The sequence below is a fragment of the Dicentrarchus labrax genome, unplaced genomic scaffold, assembly GCF_905237075.1.
Source record: "Dicentrarchus labrax unplaced genomic scaffold, dlabrax2021, whole genome shotgun sequence".
Taxonomy (NCBI): Eukaryota; Metazoa; Chordata; class Actinopteri; family Moronidae; genus Dicentrarchus; species Dicentrarchus labrax.
This window is the reverse complement of record NW_026136716.1, coordinates 15889429-15906457: the sequence shown is the minus strand read 5'-3', so window position 1 is coordinate 15906457 and position 17029 is coordinate 15889429. Positions and strand designations below refer to the sequence as shown.

At 39.0% G+C, this 17029-nt stretch overlaps 2 protein-coding genes across 3 annotated transcripts in view; one reads left to right on the top strand and one right to left on the bottom strand.

Annotated features, from left to right (window-relative positions):
- The window catches only part of LOC127378627 (protein SON), a 48221-nt gene extending 45290 nt beyond the window's left edge, over positions 1-2931 (bottom strand). Inside the window, exons 1-2 of one of the 2 annotated variants that reach the window (XM_051427679.1) lie at positions 2825-2931; positions 1661-1882 (exon numbers count right to left, since the gene is read on the bottom strand). In XM_051427679.1, the coding sequence (XP_051283639.1) occupies positions 1661-1882; positions 2825-2907 (305 nt within the window). In that variant the 5' untranslated portion in view covers positions 2908-2931. The remainder of the gene's footprint in view (positions 1-1660; positions 1883-2824) is intronic. The other variant, XM_051427680.1, reaches the window with a different exon arrangement.
- Positions 2932-6856: 3925 nt separating this feature from the next.
- The window catches only part of LOC127378833 (guanylate cyclase soluble subunit beta-2-like), a 39847-nt gene continuing 29674 nt past the window's right edge, over positions 6857-17029 (top strand). The window contains exons 1-4 of the mRNA XM_051428112.1: positions 6857-6882; positions 7157-7230; positions 7337-7431; positions 14755-14915. Coding sequence (XP_051284072.1) covers positions 6880-6882; positions 7157-7230; positions 7337-7431; positions 14755-14915 — 333 coding nt within the window. The 5' untranslated portion in view covers positions 6857-6879. The remainder of the gene's footprint in view (positions 6883-7156; positions 7231-7336; positions 7432-14754; positions 14916-17029) is intronic.

The following is a 17029-nucleotide window of genomic DNA, read 5'->3' as shown; positions in this document are numbered from 1 at the left end:
CAAGGATTGGACTGTTGATGATTGGGCTAAGGTTCCCTTCAGTGATGAATCCAATTTTGAGATGATGCCCACTCCAGCCAACTTACTGGTTAGGAGGAAGCCTGGCGAAGCCTACAAACCAGACTGTCTTGCCCCTACAAATATGGGGATGGATCGGTGATGATCTGGGGTTGTTTCAGTATGGGTGGAACAGGGCAAATGCAATTGTGTGAAGGGCGAATGAACCAGGTCACGTACAGAGCTACTCTTGAAAACAGTCTTCATCCATCAGCTGATAAAACTCTTTCCTGCCTCGAATGACTGGATTTTGAAGACAATGCCCCTTGCCACACGGCAAGATCAGTTGAAGCCTGGATGGAGAACCAGAACATTTGAACCATGCCTTGGCCTGCTCAATCACCAGATCTAAATCCAATTGAAAACCTGTGGAACATCATCAAACTCAAAATGGAGAACGACAAGCCCAAAAACAAAGCAAATTTGTTGAATTAATTTTTGCAACAGGAATGGGCTGCTGTGACAGCAGAACAATGTCAGAAGCTGGTGGAGAGCATGCCAAGACGCATGGCTGCAGTCATCAAAAACAATGGTTATGCAATCAAGTACTAACTCCTGTGTGTATCATGTGACTAAAACAGACAGAAAAGAAAACATGGAAAGCCTAAAAGCACTGTTTTTGGCAGTACAATGCCATAGCTATTGATGTAAGAACTTAAGTGATTTTGGTTATTATCAAGAAAACCATGGAAAATGACTAGATATCAGCTCTTAAATTAAACTCTTAAGGGCTATTTTTGTTGTTATCATTATATTTCTCCAAACAAATGAACCTTTAGTTGTACCAGGCATTGAAATGAACAAGAAACTGAAGAAACAAGGGTGGTCTAATATTTTTTTTTTTTTTTTTTTAAAAGAACAGACATTACTGTTTTAAGGAACCCTAAGAAAACAAAGCTCCTGTGCCAAGTCCTTGTTATTTTTATAGAGAAGCAATAGAAAGTATCCTGACTGGAACTATCACAAACGGGCATGGGATGTGCAAGGCCCAGGACAGGAGGGCACTACAGTAATTAAAATGCTCATAAGATTGGCACTCATCTACCTGACATCAGTGATATCAGTGAGGTAAGGTGCCTGCGTAGAGGCCAAAGGAAAGGACACTAAAAAACAGTACCCACCCAGCTACAGCCTGTTCAGCCTGCTGCCATCTGGAAAGATCTACAGAACTTCCATACCATAAGACTTAAGGACAACTTCTTCCTCGAGGCTGTAAAACTGCTAAATTCATCCTCAGCACTTCATTTCACATTTAACTTTGTAGTGTGCAAAGAGTCTTGTTTTGCTGTACTGTGTGCATGTCTGTTTGTGGGCTGCAGCTGCTTGTGTTTTTATATACATCTTTATATAAGTACCTCTATGTGTTGTCTTCTTAATTCCCCTGTTGTATAATTGTTTGGTGATCTATGTATGTAGCCTATTCACGTGTGTTGAACTTACAGTGCAGTTCACACCCTGTCAGCTTTAGCGTGGGCAACCATTTCACTTTGTCTATGGCAACTGTTTATTCATGGTACTATGGAAGTGTATTCACAGTGTAGTTAAATTGTTTGAATAAGACCAGTTTGTGAGTATTGACAACTGTTCACCATTAGAGTTTCACCTTGGTTGTTTGTTTCCTCCCTCCAGTTCTGCATCAGACTCTGAACTGCTCTCATTTTCCTCCTTCTCTCTGTTCCTCCTCTTCTTTTTACTTTTGTGTTTTTTGTGCTTCTTATGTTTCTTTTGTGAACCAGTCCCCTTTGAGTCTTCCTGTTTGTTTCTCTGTGAAGTGGCTTCTTCTGCTACACTCACTTCACTGCTGGCACCCACTTCTTCAGCAGCACTGATAGACACACAGGACACAAGGGGATATTACTATTTACTTGCATTATTTGTTATTGCACCATAGTCTAATGTCTATAACGATATGTCTGTGTGTGTGTGTGTGTGTGTGTGTGTGTGTGCGTGTGCATGTGTGTATCTATATATGTACACATATGTATATATGTCATTTTTAGTTATACTTATCCTGTGTATGTACATTGAGAGCAACATGAAACCCGATTCAGATTTCTTGTATGTGTACACACACCTTGCCAATTAAAGTGATTCTGATTCTTAAATCTGAAACTGCATTTAGAGGACTGCCCCAACAAGAGGGTGGGTTATCTCTATCTCATTTTCAAAACAGTTCTCACCTTTAAGTGACTTTTTAGTTTATTATATGTCGTTATTGCTCAGGAGCAGCAAACATATCTCAAGGTTGTCTGGTAATTTTTTAAAAGCATACACGAATCGTTATGTGTGTATTCCTTCCTCTGAAAGGGAAATAATCCTTATCGCAAGGGGGAAATACTTTATGCACGTTGACAGGAACGCATGAAAACTAGCTAGTTAACCTGTAAAATTGTCTTATTCGACATAATCTATCGTTCTTAAACATTACATTAAGTGCAAACAGGACCGCTTTACTCTGTTGACGAGATACTTTCAACCGGTGTTTTATTTACATACACCCAGCACTACTTAAAACCGTTAACAGATGTAGCCCGTCGGCCGATATATTATAAATATGCATTTATAATATAGACATGCGTGTATAACGTAATATATAGCTAACATTAGCTTGTATGGTAAATTTGGAAACCAGAGCGGTAACCGGCCGATGAAGATGGAAAACTATCATTGTTGTTCAATTCCATTCACTTAACGTTACGTTAGCTAGCTAATTGTATTGTATATAATTGTATCACTAAGACGAATACAAAACACAACAGTGACGTACGCTTTGTCTTCATTCTGCTCTTCAATTTCTCTGATTTTATTCAGTATAAAATCTTGGAAAATTTGCTCTATGTTGGCCGCCATGTTGCAGTGTGCATCTAATTGAAGGTCCGGGTAGGAACTATTTCGTTTTCCGCTTGTGTTCCGGCTGTCAGTCTAGTCCAGTTGCGGTCGAACAGTAAAAAAAAAAAAAGTCCTATGTTGTTTCCTAAAGACTATTCCATGATCTCAGTGGACAACGGCATGAGGCCAAGGAAAGATTTGAAGGAAAATTCATAGGGATTTAGGAAAATACATCCGCGGTGCTAAGAGAATCCGACACTAGACTTTTTTTTGTTTTTAAAACAACTTTACTTATACCACATGTAGGATACGCACAGTGACAAACGTGCTTTACCATCGACAATTTGAATAAGGCTCCATTTTCAAAACAGAATCACACTTAAGGGTACATTTAACCATCAGTTACTCACAAGTAACAACAAAATAGATATTTTCAAAATAAACAAAACAAACTTATTGATTTAAATGTTGAATAATAACATAAAATAAATATAAGTCATTATGCCATTATATCAACAATTGAATAAATATTAGGAACTGAGCAAGGGGCTATAGTAAATTATATTTAAAGGTAAGTGTATAGAGTTTCCTGGTATGAGCCCTTTTGACCTTTTTTTTATACATATATGTAGTATGTAGTAGTTATCAGTAGTAATCATGATTTAATATATCATATAAATCTTCTAATTTATGTGAGCAATACTGTAATTTGTTATGTACGGTCATGGATTCAAACATTTTTAGAATGCCATTATCTCAAGATCAGAAGTGAACTATTTTGTTATGCCAGGATAACAACACTCCGTTTCTTGTTTATTAATCAAGAGAAAAAGTTGTTTGTCACTGGAATGTAGTCGCCTAGGAAGTTGCTGCTGGGATAGTCTTCTCCTTAAATATAGAAAACTGATCTGAATGCAGTTCTCCTGGGCGGTGGCCTCAGCTACGAGACGTTTTGCTAGCAAGATTCAAAGTCAGTAAAATTGCGCACAGCCAACAAACAGCTAGTTTGTCTTGTTGTTAAACATTGTGTCAAATTATATTTACTATCAAGCCAAGTCATTGTCCCCAAATCAGTATCAAGATCTAGTTTGTGTATTACATATGCCAGCCTGTGGTGTTTAGACGATGAGGCACTGAAGGACTACACTCTGTTTTATGAAATATTTAGCTTGCTAGATTTTGTTTTCATTCAATTTATTTCAGGACATCAATTTAGAACTGTAAGCAGGCAGTTTCACTGGAACTACTTAGTAGGTGTCCTACATCAGGTATTAATGGACACCCAGCAGCCCTCAGAATTAAGTATTCACCCAGACCATGGTAGAAGGTTTGTTAGACCAAGATGGGGATGGGGGAGGCCTTTGTAGCTGTCAGGAATATTTGTGTAGATATGATCAAGTGTATTTGTTCCACCGGTGGGAATGCCTATGAATCTCGGTAAAACAGTTCTGAGATCTGTTTGAGTAAATCACCAGAAACAATAAAAACACCATTGATTTCTTTTGTCATGTGTCATGTGACCCCACACAGTCTACACAATTTTAGAATTTGCATCTGGAGGGATGTAAACAGCAGCAACAAAAACACTTGTGAATTCTCTGGGCAGACAATATGGATGGCAACACTAAAAATTCCACGTCTGCGTAACATCACAGACACATGCTCCATTAACATCCTGGATCACGCAACCTTGTGTTGTATAATGATGAATACATTTCTGTGATTCCTTGATAAGCACTTTATACTAATTCAAGTCTGACTTTTTCTGCACCAGCCTCCAGTAGTGTTAAATCCTTTTTGTTTTTTGTCAAGACTATTTTTCCTTTTTTTTTGTTGTAATACTCAATTCAACCACAAGAGGACCACTAACACAACCCCATGTTCTAAACGGGACTAAAAGCATTTATGTTTTCTTCAAGGTGAGTTTTGATTTCTCCATGCCCTCTAAATACAAGTTACATATTGTCTGTTAGCAAGCTATATTTAACTGCCTTGTCTTTCTTTTGGCTAAAAATTTATTTTAATCAGTGTTACTATAGCATTAGCTATACTGATGTTAGCCTGCTAGCTAGTGAGTAAAAACTTCTTGTTCATGGCTAATCAACAGCTACAACTGAGTCGACCGCATAGCTAACATTAAGTTTACTGTAACATGTAATGGCAATTTTTAATAACCTATACAACCCTTTGACCTGGTCATTGTAAAACCCTAAGTAACTGTTTAAAAGGCTATTATATGCATATAACCTTTAGCCCTGTTTCTAACTACACTCTATATGTCCAAGTAAACAGCGGGATGTTGAGACTTCAGACAAGAAGCCTAGGACATGATCATCTCACCACACAAAGACGAAATTTTGATTTCAGAGGTGGGGAGACAAGTATTTTTTTTTTAAAAACTCTAACTCTTTCAGTGTTTTCTAGTAGTTATTCTAGTTTTCTATTGCTACTTTTAAGTTTACTGTTCCTTTTTTTGGTTTGACTGGTTGTAAAGCATGTAGCAAAACATTACCACCCAATTCTTTGTTTCACCTTGTTAGTCAACTACACGCACATACGCACATGGACACCGATTCAAACGTTAATGTAAATGAAATTAAATGAAACATCTGATATTACAATGCTTCTAGCTGACGTGACCCAGGCCGAACAAACGACCAACTTTTACAGTGGCAGATTAGTAAGGACTCCTGGCTAGCAGACCGGTGTGCAAGCAAGATGGAGTGACAGCGGGGACGGCCAATCACACAAGAAACGGCAGAGCCAATCAAGGAGCTTGTGGGCTGTCTAAACTAAGGGAAACAGGCTTTCAGCTTTGGCCGTTTTCCGCTAGTGCTTGACGGGTCTCTGTTTACTATAGCGTAACATTGTTTTTTTTACGTCCGTGTCACCACATCATCTGTGTGTGTTTACTGTCCCAGAACTCAGGAATGTGTAACTGTGTTAGAATGATGCTCCAACAGGGGTGTGACGGCGTTGAGGCCATTCATGGATGACTTGAATAAAACCTTACAGAAAGACAAGATCATACTTTGTATGCTTTATTAAACAAATTGCCACCACAAACATGAGACAAGGTCAAGGATGCAGCCGTCACTAACGTAGTTCCTCTGGGTTTGAAGCCATTATTTGTTTTAATCTTGACAATATAACCAGTCAGTGTAGCTAATGGTAACGGCATATTAGCACAGTCTGTCAGGCCTTCCATATTCCATAGTTATCATTGTTATTTTTTGAGCTGAACACACAACTTTGCATCCAGATATAGCATTATAAATCACACAAGCTAGCTTAACAAGAATTGAGTTACTGCAGCTACTTCAGCAAATGCATGGATATAAAGTTTTTGAATGTATAATGTCGTATGTGGGAGATATGGGCCAAAAAGTGTTTACGCTGATTATAGCGAAACTTGCTGGTAGATGTATGTACATGCAGGGGTCTGTACCCACTACAAACATGATATCCCTAGGAACAAGACTTGTATTTTCCTGGTTACATTTTTTTCATCCCTAAAGCCAAGGAAGGTACTCATTAACCCACTTTTTACAAAAAAATATAAAAAGATATATATTGAACCTGTCTACACCTTACTTTCAGTTACAGATCATTCATAAACATTCCAGGTGGTAAGGTAGGTTCACGATTGCAATGTGAATGGGAGTAAGAGGTTCAAGATCATTGGAATCCTCAGACAGCTTTGTGATGGGCTGCCCAATTAATATGGCCTACACTATTAATAATAATAATAATAATAATAATAATAATAATAGTAGTAGTAGTAGTAGTAGTAGTAATAGAAGCAGTGATATTTCTATTATTATTTTTGTTGTTATTGTGCATCTCTGTTTGTCTCCTCTCTCACCCCCTTCCCCCACGACGATGATGGAGAGAGAGAGAGAGAGAGACAGAGCGAGAGAGAGAGCAGTATAAAATCAATTTCTAGATTTGCACCATTGTGTTTGAATAACTGAGTAGAATAACATCACAGACATGGTGAGTATGTCTTTCTTCTTTGACAAATTAAAGAGTTGTCTAACAAAACCTAGTGGGGATTACTAATGACAAAGTATCATTGTTATAGTTTTCCCAAGATGTAACATTGTTGTAACATAATTTTAGATTGTGTGACTCAATGCTTTCGGATTGTATTTTTTTTAAGGGAATGCACATATGAAACTTTATTCTTTACTGTTTTTGTTGATTTCTATAAATGGAGGTACAAATCTGATGAGAACAGTGGTGACCAGCTTAAGTGTTTTCTTTCCAGTATGGGTTCATTAACAGCTGCCTCCAGTCTCTGGTGATTGAGAGATTTGGCCAGGTGACCTGGGACAAATTGAGGTTTGGACGCATAAACACCTATATATTACCATAATGCATGGCAGTGGCTGTATGATCAAGATGATGATTGTGATCAGTTTGACAACTTGTATGTTTTTTTGTATAGCACTCTAGCAGGGGTCCAGGATACCTTCATGACATATACAGTTTACGACGATATCCTAACCCTAAGCCTGGTGAAGGAGGCTTGTTCACTACTGGGTGAGTTCAAATTTTACAATGTCTTGGTTGGAGCTCGAGTATTTTCAGTCATTTTCATGACAGTCTTACTAATTGATGAGATACCTTATTGATGTAGCCGCACTGGGTCTAGATTTATGTCTCTAGGGGAGATAAGATGATTTGAACATTACCTGAAATGGTCATTGAGTTTAATCCCATCTGGAGTGCCTATCTGGGTAATTCCTCACCCCCACCTCAGTAATAAATACAGCCTAAATTACTGACTATTTTTCTGTGAACTGGCTGGTTCTTCTGTAATTTATTCCTATCCAGAGAAAAGATCTAATGTTTTAAAGTTGAGGGTTTTTTTCCACAGGTAGTGTTGCTTCTCCTTCAGGAAAGCAAGAACTGGTAAAAGCTCATCAAATAGGTTGTTGTATACTGGTATTCTCCTCAGTGTCGATTTTGGCAAATTGGCACCAGTAAAACATTAGCAATAAGCTAATAAGCTCCTGTTTTCAGTGGATCCATGGATGTACACTGAAAATCACTGGATTACTTTGACAGTAAAGAAAACTTAAAAATAAGATGATTCTCAGTTCTGTAATGTCTTTTTTATATTATTTCTAAGTGGATTTATTTCTAATGGACCCAGGGAGGCTTCTCCTTTTCTCTTTTTGCTTTGACCTGCAGAATGTCCATGTGATCATGTAATTTCATTATTGTTTTGTTTTTTTTATATTTATTTGTTAAGCACTTTAAAACAACCAAAGTTGACCAAAGTGCTGTACAGACGAATAAATGAAAACAAAAAAAATTTAATTAAAATAAATTAAATGCAGTGAGTTAAATTACAGAGAAGCATAATATTCCCCCATGTAATGTTAATCCAGTCTGAGTGGGGTTGGTAAGACTCAACGAGATTTAATGACCGATGACTGTCTTATTCAGGATGTCACAACCTGGCTCAAAAGTGTGTGACAAAAGAGCAGACCACACAGCGGTAGGGGCGTGGCTGTGGCTCAGCAGGTTGTCCACTGTGGCTCAGAGGCATTTCTGATCGGAAGGTTGTTGGTTTGATCCCCAGCTCCTCCTGCCACATGTCGAAGTATCCTTGAGCAAGATACTGAACCCCAAATTGCTCCCGATGCCCAGCATCGGTGTGTGAACGTGTATGAATGAGTTAGTTTCTGTTTGATGGACTTTGCCATCGCTGGTGAAAGGGTGAATGTGGCACATAGGGTAAAAGCGCTTTGAGTGGTCGGAAGACTAGAAAGGCGCTATACAAGTACAGGTCCATTAACCATTTACCACTAATCAGAAGGTTGTTGGTTCGATCCCAGGCTCCTCCCGCCACGTGTCGAAGTATCCCTGAGCATGATACTGAACCCCAAATTGCTCCTGATGCTGTGCATCGGTGTGTGAATGTGTATGAATGCGTTAGTTTCTGTTCGATGGGCTTTGCCATCACTGAGTGAATGTGTGTAAAAGAGCTTTGAGTGGTCAGAAGACTAGAAAGGCGCTATACAAGTACAGGTCCATTTACCATTTACCATTACAGTCTGAGAATAATTAACTCAATTTAATTAAGCAAATGCAAATAATCAATTAATATGTCTGTCAGCAAATCTGTATGTCTGTGTGAGTGAAAGGTGAGGTGTATATGTATGAATATAAAACACAAAGGCCATCACAAGGACAGTTGGAGCAGGGTAAAAACTATAAGACAGAGTTCCTACCCTGGACCTAACAAAGTGCAATTATCTATGTAACCTTTTACACAAGTTGATACTCCTCCCCTCTCCAGACTCATCTCCAACCTTAGCAACCTTGGCGCCTAGGAGCAAACAGGAAGGGAAACAGAGGCTGCAGGGGACAGTGTAAAAGACATGTTAAGACTTACAAAGGTGCATGCGACAAAGCATCCGGCATAATATTACCTTTGCCCTTAATATGGCAAGATATAAGGCTGCAAAACAAAGCCCACCGCATGAGCCTATGATTTGGGTTCTGCAGAGAGTTCAAAAAGGTTAGTGGATTATGGTCAGTAAGTACAACAATTGGCATTCCATAGTCAAGATAGACATGGAAATGCTTTAAAGCTAAGTTTACGGTTAAATTTCCATCTGCAAACAAAGCATGAATGCAACTTGGATGATCCTCCCAGGTATCATCATCTAAATACACAGCACAATCATCAAGTCACTCAACAACCATTTACCATTTATTTTTCGGAAATCTGTACAGCATCTTGGGGACTTATCAGATTTCTCAACAAGCAAACATGGCGAAGCCCAACTAGAAGAGGAAGGCACTGCAATGTGATTATCAAGCATGTACTTAACTTCACTGTCAATAATTTTTCTCTTCTCCTCAGAGACTAAAATCTTTGACGAATTGGTTTAGCATCATCAACATCATGTTCAATCAAATTTGTTCTTGAAGGAGTATCTCCAAATAAGGACGGATAGCTTTTAATCAGTTGAACAGGCAAATGAGCCAGCAAAACCTCAAGCTTTTTGAAGCGACTCAGTTCCACTAAATGCTGTTTGCACCACTGTACAAGCAGTCAAAACCAGACACCCTTCTTTGGAAGCGGAAGCTGGCTTAACTGGAGAGGAAGCACAGGCATAATACGGTTTCAACATATTCAGCACTCTATTGGCACACCTCCCTTGCTGCTAAAAGCAACCAAGGCAAACCTTCCTCCTAGTCCCTGTGCATTTCTGTGCAATATGCTCAAAACAAAGACATGCTTTGTGCATGATAAGCAGATGTTGGTATGCTTGATGTTCAGTTGCTTAAGAACTTGTAAGAACAAATGTGACAAAAAGTTTGACCCTTGGTCATTTGGAATGATATTTGGTGTTATATATAATAAACTGAGACAAGGCTTTAACTAGATACTTAGCTGTGATAGTGTGCAATGGATAGGCTGCAGGCTAACGCGTAACCTGGCATATGACTTTCAACAGATACTCAGACCCAGATTTTGACTTAGGCAAAGAACCAACATAATTGATGATAAGATGTTCAAATGGGTTGTTCACAGCAGGGACTGGACAAAGTGGGGCAGGCTTGATCGACTGATTTGGTTTATGGGAAGTCTTAATGTAAGCAGCATCACGCTTAAGACGAGGCGAAAAGAACTAATGCAACACATGACCATATGTTTTCCTAACCCCCGAATGCCTGTCTGGTCATGAGAACATGTCAACACTTGATTTCAATACTTAGTTGGTACTACTATTTAAACAACAGAATCACCCACACAATCAAAACCCTGATGCACCCACATACGAACCAAAACCTCTTTCTGCAGGAAATACCCAACGGCTGTACTTCATCACTAGTCTGCACCTGCTCAAACAGCTCACTCAAAGCAGCAGCAGCTTGCATGTCAATGATAAGCTCCTGTTGAGACAGAGAATGAATTAGGTGGATGCAAGTCATTTTTTAAATCACACTCTTCCTCCTGAACTAAAGAATCTGATTTAGCTCTAGTCATTGCCCTTGTCACAGCACAAGCACTAAAGACATCAGGGAACTCTTATTTACAGTCATCTGATTCCTTTAACAAAATGTGTAACCCGATTGCTAGCCAGATCGTTCCCCAAAATCCCATCTATCCCATCTATAGGCAAGGTGGGCTGAACTGCAACATGGACATCACCATTCACAAGAACACAGGACAGACTGGATTTGCGCACAGGAGCATACCACCACACATTCACCAGTATCTGTGTCTTGAGAAAATGGAAGCACAGAAGCAAGTATAAATTAATTCTTTGCTCCTGTGTCTCGTAGAATTTTTACAGGCACGTTAACATCGCTAACACTGAGAGACACAAGCCCATCTGACATGAAAACTTCAAAACGCGTATATTTCTCGGTTTCTGCTTCAACTGCACCAAACACCTCTGTGACAACTGGAACTTTCTTAACTGGAACACTGAGAGCGACTGGTTTAACATGATTACCACCTGTTCGATTTACGCTGCTTTTCAGCACAGTGCACTCTGCTTTCCAGTGTCCCCTCTCGTGGCAGTAATTGCAAACTTTACCAAAACCACCTGAACGTGGACCATGATTTGTCTTTGAAGACTCAGACCAAGACAATTTTGCAAAATGACCATTAGCTTAATATTAGCATTACCTGACACACCATTTGTTCCAAATGTTCCTTTATGTGTCAACACATATTTATATGCCAGAATAGCAGCTTCAAAGTCAGTTTCTACACCACGCTCAGCAATATGAGTGGCAACCTCAGGTGGAATACAATCGTTAAACTGCTCTACCACCATAAGATCACACAGATCTTTAAAAGTTGTGACCTCTGATGCTGAACAACATTGCAAACTCGACATGTGACTGCTTATCAGACTTCCTCCAAGACCTGAAATGTTGGTCTGTCTGGTACTAATTCATAAACTTTTAAAATTGCCTCTTTAACAGTAGAATATACTTGGCTGTCAGCTGCACTGAGCACTGAATAAGATTGCAACATTACTAACCGTTCAGCATCTGGCCAACCTCTAGCATTGGCGACAGGTTAAAAAAGAGAGAAAAAAAGCAAATAAAATTTCGGCACTAAACGCAAGTTACCCACCACATCAAACATTTTCAAACGTTGAGATACAGATGAACCAGACTCATATGAACCCTCAGTAGCATCATTACCTGACATCTTACTTTCCCTGATTAGATTTAACCTGAAGTGCTGTAACTCCAGTTTTCTTTTTTCCAAAGACTGCCATAGTCATTCCTTTTTTTATGCCCATTTATCCCTTTCCATTTGCAACAGCAACAACCTTTTGCTGCTTAAAAAGTTAAACCTGGAGAAGAAACCACAGACACTTCAACTCTGCAAAGTAACCGGCAGAACACCATTTTCCATTAAAACAACACACCCTCAATGACCGTTTCTCTCCATTGTCGATGTCATAATGCTCAACTTGCTTCAAACGTTGCTCTTTGGTACAACTATTTAAAAGCTCCTCAGACGTAGACTGTACAGAATTAGCAAAAGTAGCCATAACAGTACAGTTTTGATCACTGTGATGCCATACAATTAGAGCTTTCCCGCTAACTGCCTATCCATAAACTTACTAATTTCAACCCTGGTCTTCATTCAGTTTGTTACACTGAGTATTTATGCACTAGAAATCACCAGAGCAAAGAAGGCAACTGCACAAACAGTGACCCCCTCAAGCAACTGCTTTAACTGTTTTCACTGGAACACTTAATGATTTTATGAACGACTCCCAAAGGAGAAATGTTCATCCTACCAGAGAAAGCTCCAATTTCCACATGTGCACCCCAAACAATCAACTCTGTCACCGTGGCCCAAAATTTCCAAGAACTGTCTCCAGTCCTACACAAAACAGCAATAAATCTCTAGCCCTAACAACCTGCACTACTGACCAAAACAAAGCAACAAACTATACAGGGACTTTAACCAAACCTCTATACACAGACAAACTCTGCTCAATCTCAACCAGTAACCAAAACTCTGGACTATGAAGCCTCCCAAAACTGGTTGTTAGCACCTACCTACTACCTAACTACCTCCCTCCTTGGGTCATAAAAAACTAAAACAACAAACAAAAGAACAAGAACAAATTTATTCTCTATCCTCTTCTACAGGTAGCCCCAAACCTTAATCTAAGCAGATAAGTGGGAGAATAGAGGTGACAAAACATACCAACCTACCAGCAAATTACAAATAAGTTTCTAATGAACATTAGAAAACTTAACAAAGGAAACAAAGCCCCCCTTTTGTTACAACCTGGCCCAAAAGTGTGTGACGAAAGAGCAGACCACACAGTTTGAGAATAGTTAACATAATTTAATTAAACGAAAAAAATAAAAAATAGCCAAGAAAGAGGAACAGAATAAGGCCAACTCTAAGGCCATCACAAGGACCATTGAATGCAAGGTAAAAACTATATATGTATATTGGAATACCCTTTAGGCCCTTTAGGAAATCATTATATATGTAATATGAAGGTTAAATATATGGAATGATAGTTTGAATATATGGAATAAAAGTTTATATATACAGAATGAAATCTCATGTGATCAAGGCACTGGACCATCTTGTGTTTTCGGCCTAATTTTATTCCATAAGGATGTTACTGCAAGAAGTGTTGGACTATGAGTGAGTCTGCATGGAATCTAAAAGAAGCAGTCCTAAGTAATCAAGAGATAATTAATACCCTGGCGAATGCAGACCAATATTGTATGTTTAATCCTTTAAACACATTGCAGTGCAAACGCTGTCGTGTAACATTAATTACTGAACTATGTGACCATGTATGAGGTGAGATATATTCAAATTATTACGAAATGAGCATCAGTCCAATGGTCCGAGGTTATAATCATACAAGTGGTTTCACTAAATCAATGTCTTTTTTTTAATATAGTATTTAATAATCGCCACCTGTGATCTATATTCACCTTCACCCAGCCCTTTTGCAGGCTGCACTGCTGAACATACATGGACCAACATGGGGAGCGAAGGCTCTCCCGTGTGGTTGTTGCGTATGAGGCTGCATAACATTATGACTACAAGGGTGCCCAGGTGGTCATAATGTTATGGCTGATCAGTGTATGTTTGCTGTTTGTTGTTGTTGTAAATTATATTTTGCACCATGTCTGTGCATGCATGTGATAACTCAAGTGTTAACAATGTCCCTGATGAAATCCAACAGGTTACACCCAGTAGATGTTTTTTATATCACCACATGCACAATATCTGCCCTTAAAACTGAATACAATTCAAAATACATGCAAAAAAGTTTTTACTTATGTTGTTTTACATTAAAATAATTACTTACATTCCATAACAGTGTAGAAATGATCACCATGTGACTGCAGTTCTAGATTCAGTTTTAATTTATCCTGCGTAGCATGTATATTTATTTACATACATTTAATTTATTTTCCTTTTTTATGTCAGTACTGAAAAAACATTGTATCATCAGAGTATAGTAAGCTATAAACATTTGTATAGGGTGAACAGTTTAAAAAAACTTGTGTACGCAAGTGTATCTGAACAAGTAAATTATTTAGTCATACATGTATAGATTGTATTTGACTAGTACATGCAACACTAGGCCCCTGGACACAGCTGTGTAAAACAAAACAAGATTTGTTTAGTCAGAGCATGTCAACATTGTACTAAGCTCTTCCCAAGGGTCTGATTATCTAAACTGTACATACTTTTGGGAATAGGCTGTAATTGAATATGTGCTTGCTGCCAATGCTGTAATAAGATACACAGGTGTGCACTCGGAGAATGTAATATCTATAATGTTCTGTGACAGTGTTGCTCTGTATGTTTTTTATATGTTTCAGATGTTCCTGCTGATGTTCTTCTTAAGCTTTTTGGAGAACATTTCTTTCTGTTTTGTAAGCAAGCAGGCTATGACACCATGCTGAGGACACTGGGAGGAAATCTCATTGAATTCATTGGAAATCTAGATGCTCTCCATAGTTACCTGGCTCTGTCCTATCAGGTATGCTCGTGTGTTATTATTTTGGTTTGCATCCTGATGGCAAATTTTACCAAACCTAAAAGAAAACAACCAGGCTTTGGCAAATAGTTTGTCACATTTGAAACTAACCCATATTCTTACTGTGAGTGCTCAGTCTTAGTCTTAGGAAAATGTAATTTCAGCAGTACAAGTCTGTGCTGTGCTCCATTTAAAATATAGAGCCCCTAGTTTTAGCCTTCTAATTTACTACTTAGTGACTGTGATGATTATGTCAGTGTTGAAAAAGTGATAGTTAACAGCACAAAGAGAAAATTGTTGAGGTTGTTTAGCTGTTTAGCCCCCAACTTTACTATTTTGGTTCACGCTCAGTGTCTCTTAGTGTCGTTTTCAACTGTAACAGGCAGCTGTTATCAGAGAAAAAACTCTAAAGTCCCACTGTACACTAGGGGCTCCACACCAAACAGCAGACAGACATGGTAAGAGACAAGCTTGGCAGAGTGTATATTGGCCACACATTCATCAGTTGGACACAAACACCACTCCAAATCTGTCTGCTGGATGTGTAAAGGGCGCAGAGGCAGAGCGGGTCGCCCTAATCGGAAGGTTGTTGGTTCTATCCCTGGCTCCTCCTGCCACATGTCAAAGTATCCTTGAGCAAGATACTCAACCCCGAATTGCTCCCTATGCCGTGCATCAGTGTGTGAATTTTTATGAATGCATGAATTTCTGTTTGATGGGCTTTGCCATTGCTGTTTACACACATTCACGGCAAAGAAAAACAGAAACTAACTCATTCATACACATTCGCACACTGATGCACAGCATCAGGAGCAATTCAGGGTTCAGTACCTTGCTCAAGGATACTTCGACATGTGGCAGGAGGAGCCGAGGATCGAACCAACAACCTTACGATTAGGGGACGACCCGCTCTGCCTCTGCACCACAGCCGCCCCATAAAGCAGTGGTGTGTGTGGCAACTGCATTCAAGGCTTTCTGCTTGATGGGAGCCATCACTCCACCCCAAAGCTACTCTATATTGACTTAGAGCTGGGAATCATTATGCAAACAAATACTTTATATATAATATTATTCTTTTAGATCACCTTGTAGAGATATGTTTTCACTTTGACAATAAAAGGTCCTCCATATGAGTATTGTAAAAAGATTGACTTGACATTCCTGTAATTTTGTTTGAGTAAAATGAAATTTTTTGTTTTATTCTATAAACTACTGACAACATTTCTCCTAAATTCCAAATAAAAATATTGTCATTTAGAGCATTTATTTGCAGAAAATGACAACTGGTGTGAAAGATGCAGTGTTTTCAGACCTTGAATATAAACAGAAAACAAGTTCATAATCATTTTTAAACAAAACAGTACTAATGTTTTAACTTAGGAATAACCGTCTTGGTATGCTCTCCACCAGTCTTTCACATTGCTGTTGGGTGACTTTATGCCACTCCTGGTGCAAAAATTCAAGCACCTCACTTTGTTTGATGGCATGTGATCATCTATGTTCCTCTTGATCACATTCCAGAGGTTTTCAATGGGGTTCAGGTCTGTAGATTGGGCTGGCCCTGACAGGGTCTTGATGTGATGGTCCTTCATCCACACCTTGATTGACCTGGGCGGCATGGAGCTGGAATTAAAACAAAATGCTGGAAAAAACAATCCTCAGAGTTGGGAAACATTGTCAGAGCAGAAGAAGGGAAGTTTTCTTCCTGGCTCTTCTTTGCTTCTCATTGATGAAGGGCTTCTTTCTAGCTTTGCACGACTTCAGCCCTGCCCTTAACAGCCTGTTTCGAACTGTTCTTGCCGTGCACTTCACCCGAGCTGCCATTTGCTTGTCTGGCTGTTTTCTGTGCAGGTACTTTAAGTGGGTGTGACAGAGGGTCGTCAGTAAATTGGCCACACCTCCTCCTTTAAAAACCCTCTGGGAGCTCAGTACTGTCTCTCTCTCCTCCCTGAGACAACTATTTGGTTTTTGGGTTTGATGGTTTGATTGTGTTGCTGCATCTTAATACAACACAGCACTCATACACTTTTCTACTCATGCACTCACTTACACTGATTTCACATATTACTGTTAGTTAGTTTAATTATTTTCCTTAATAAATAATTTGTTAATTTGAT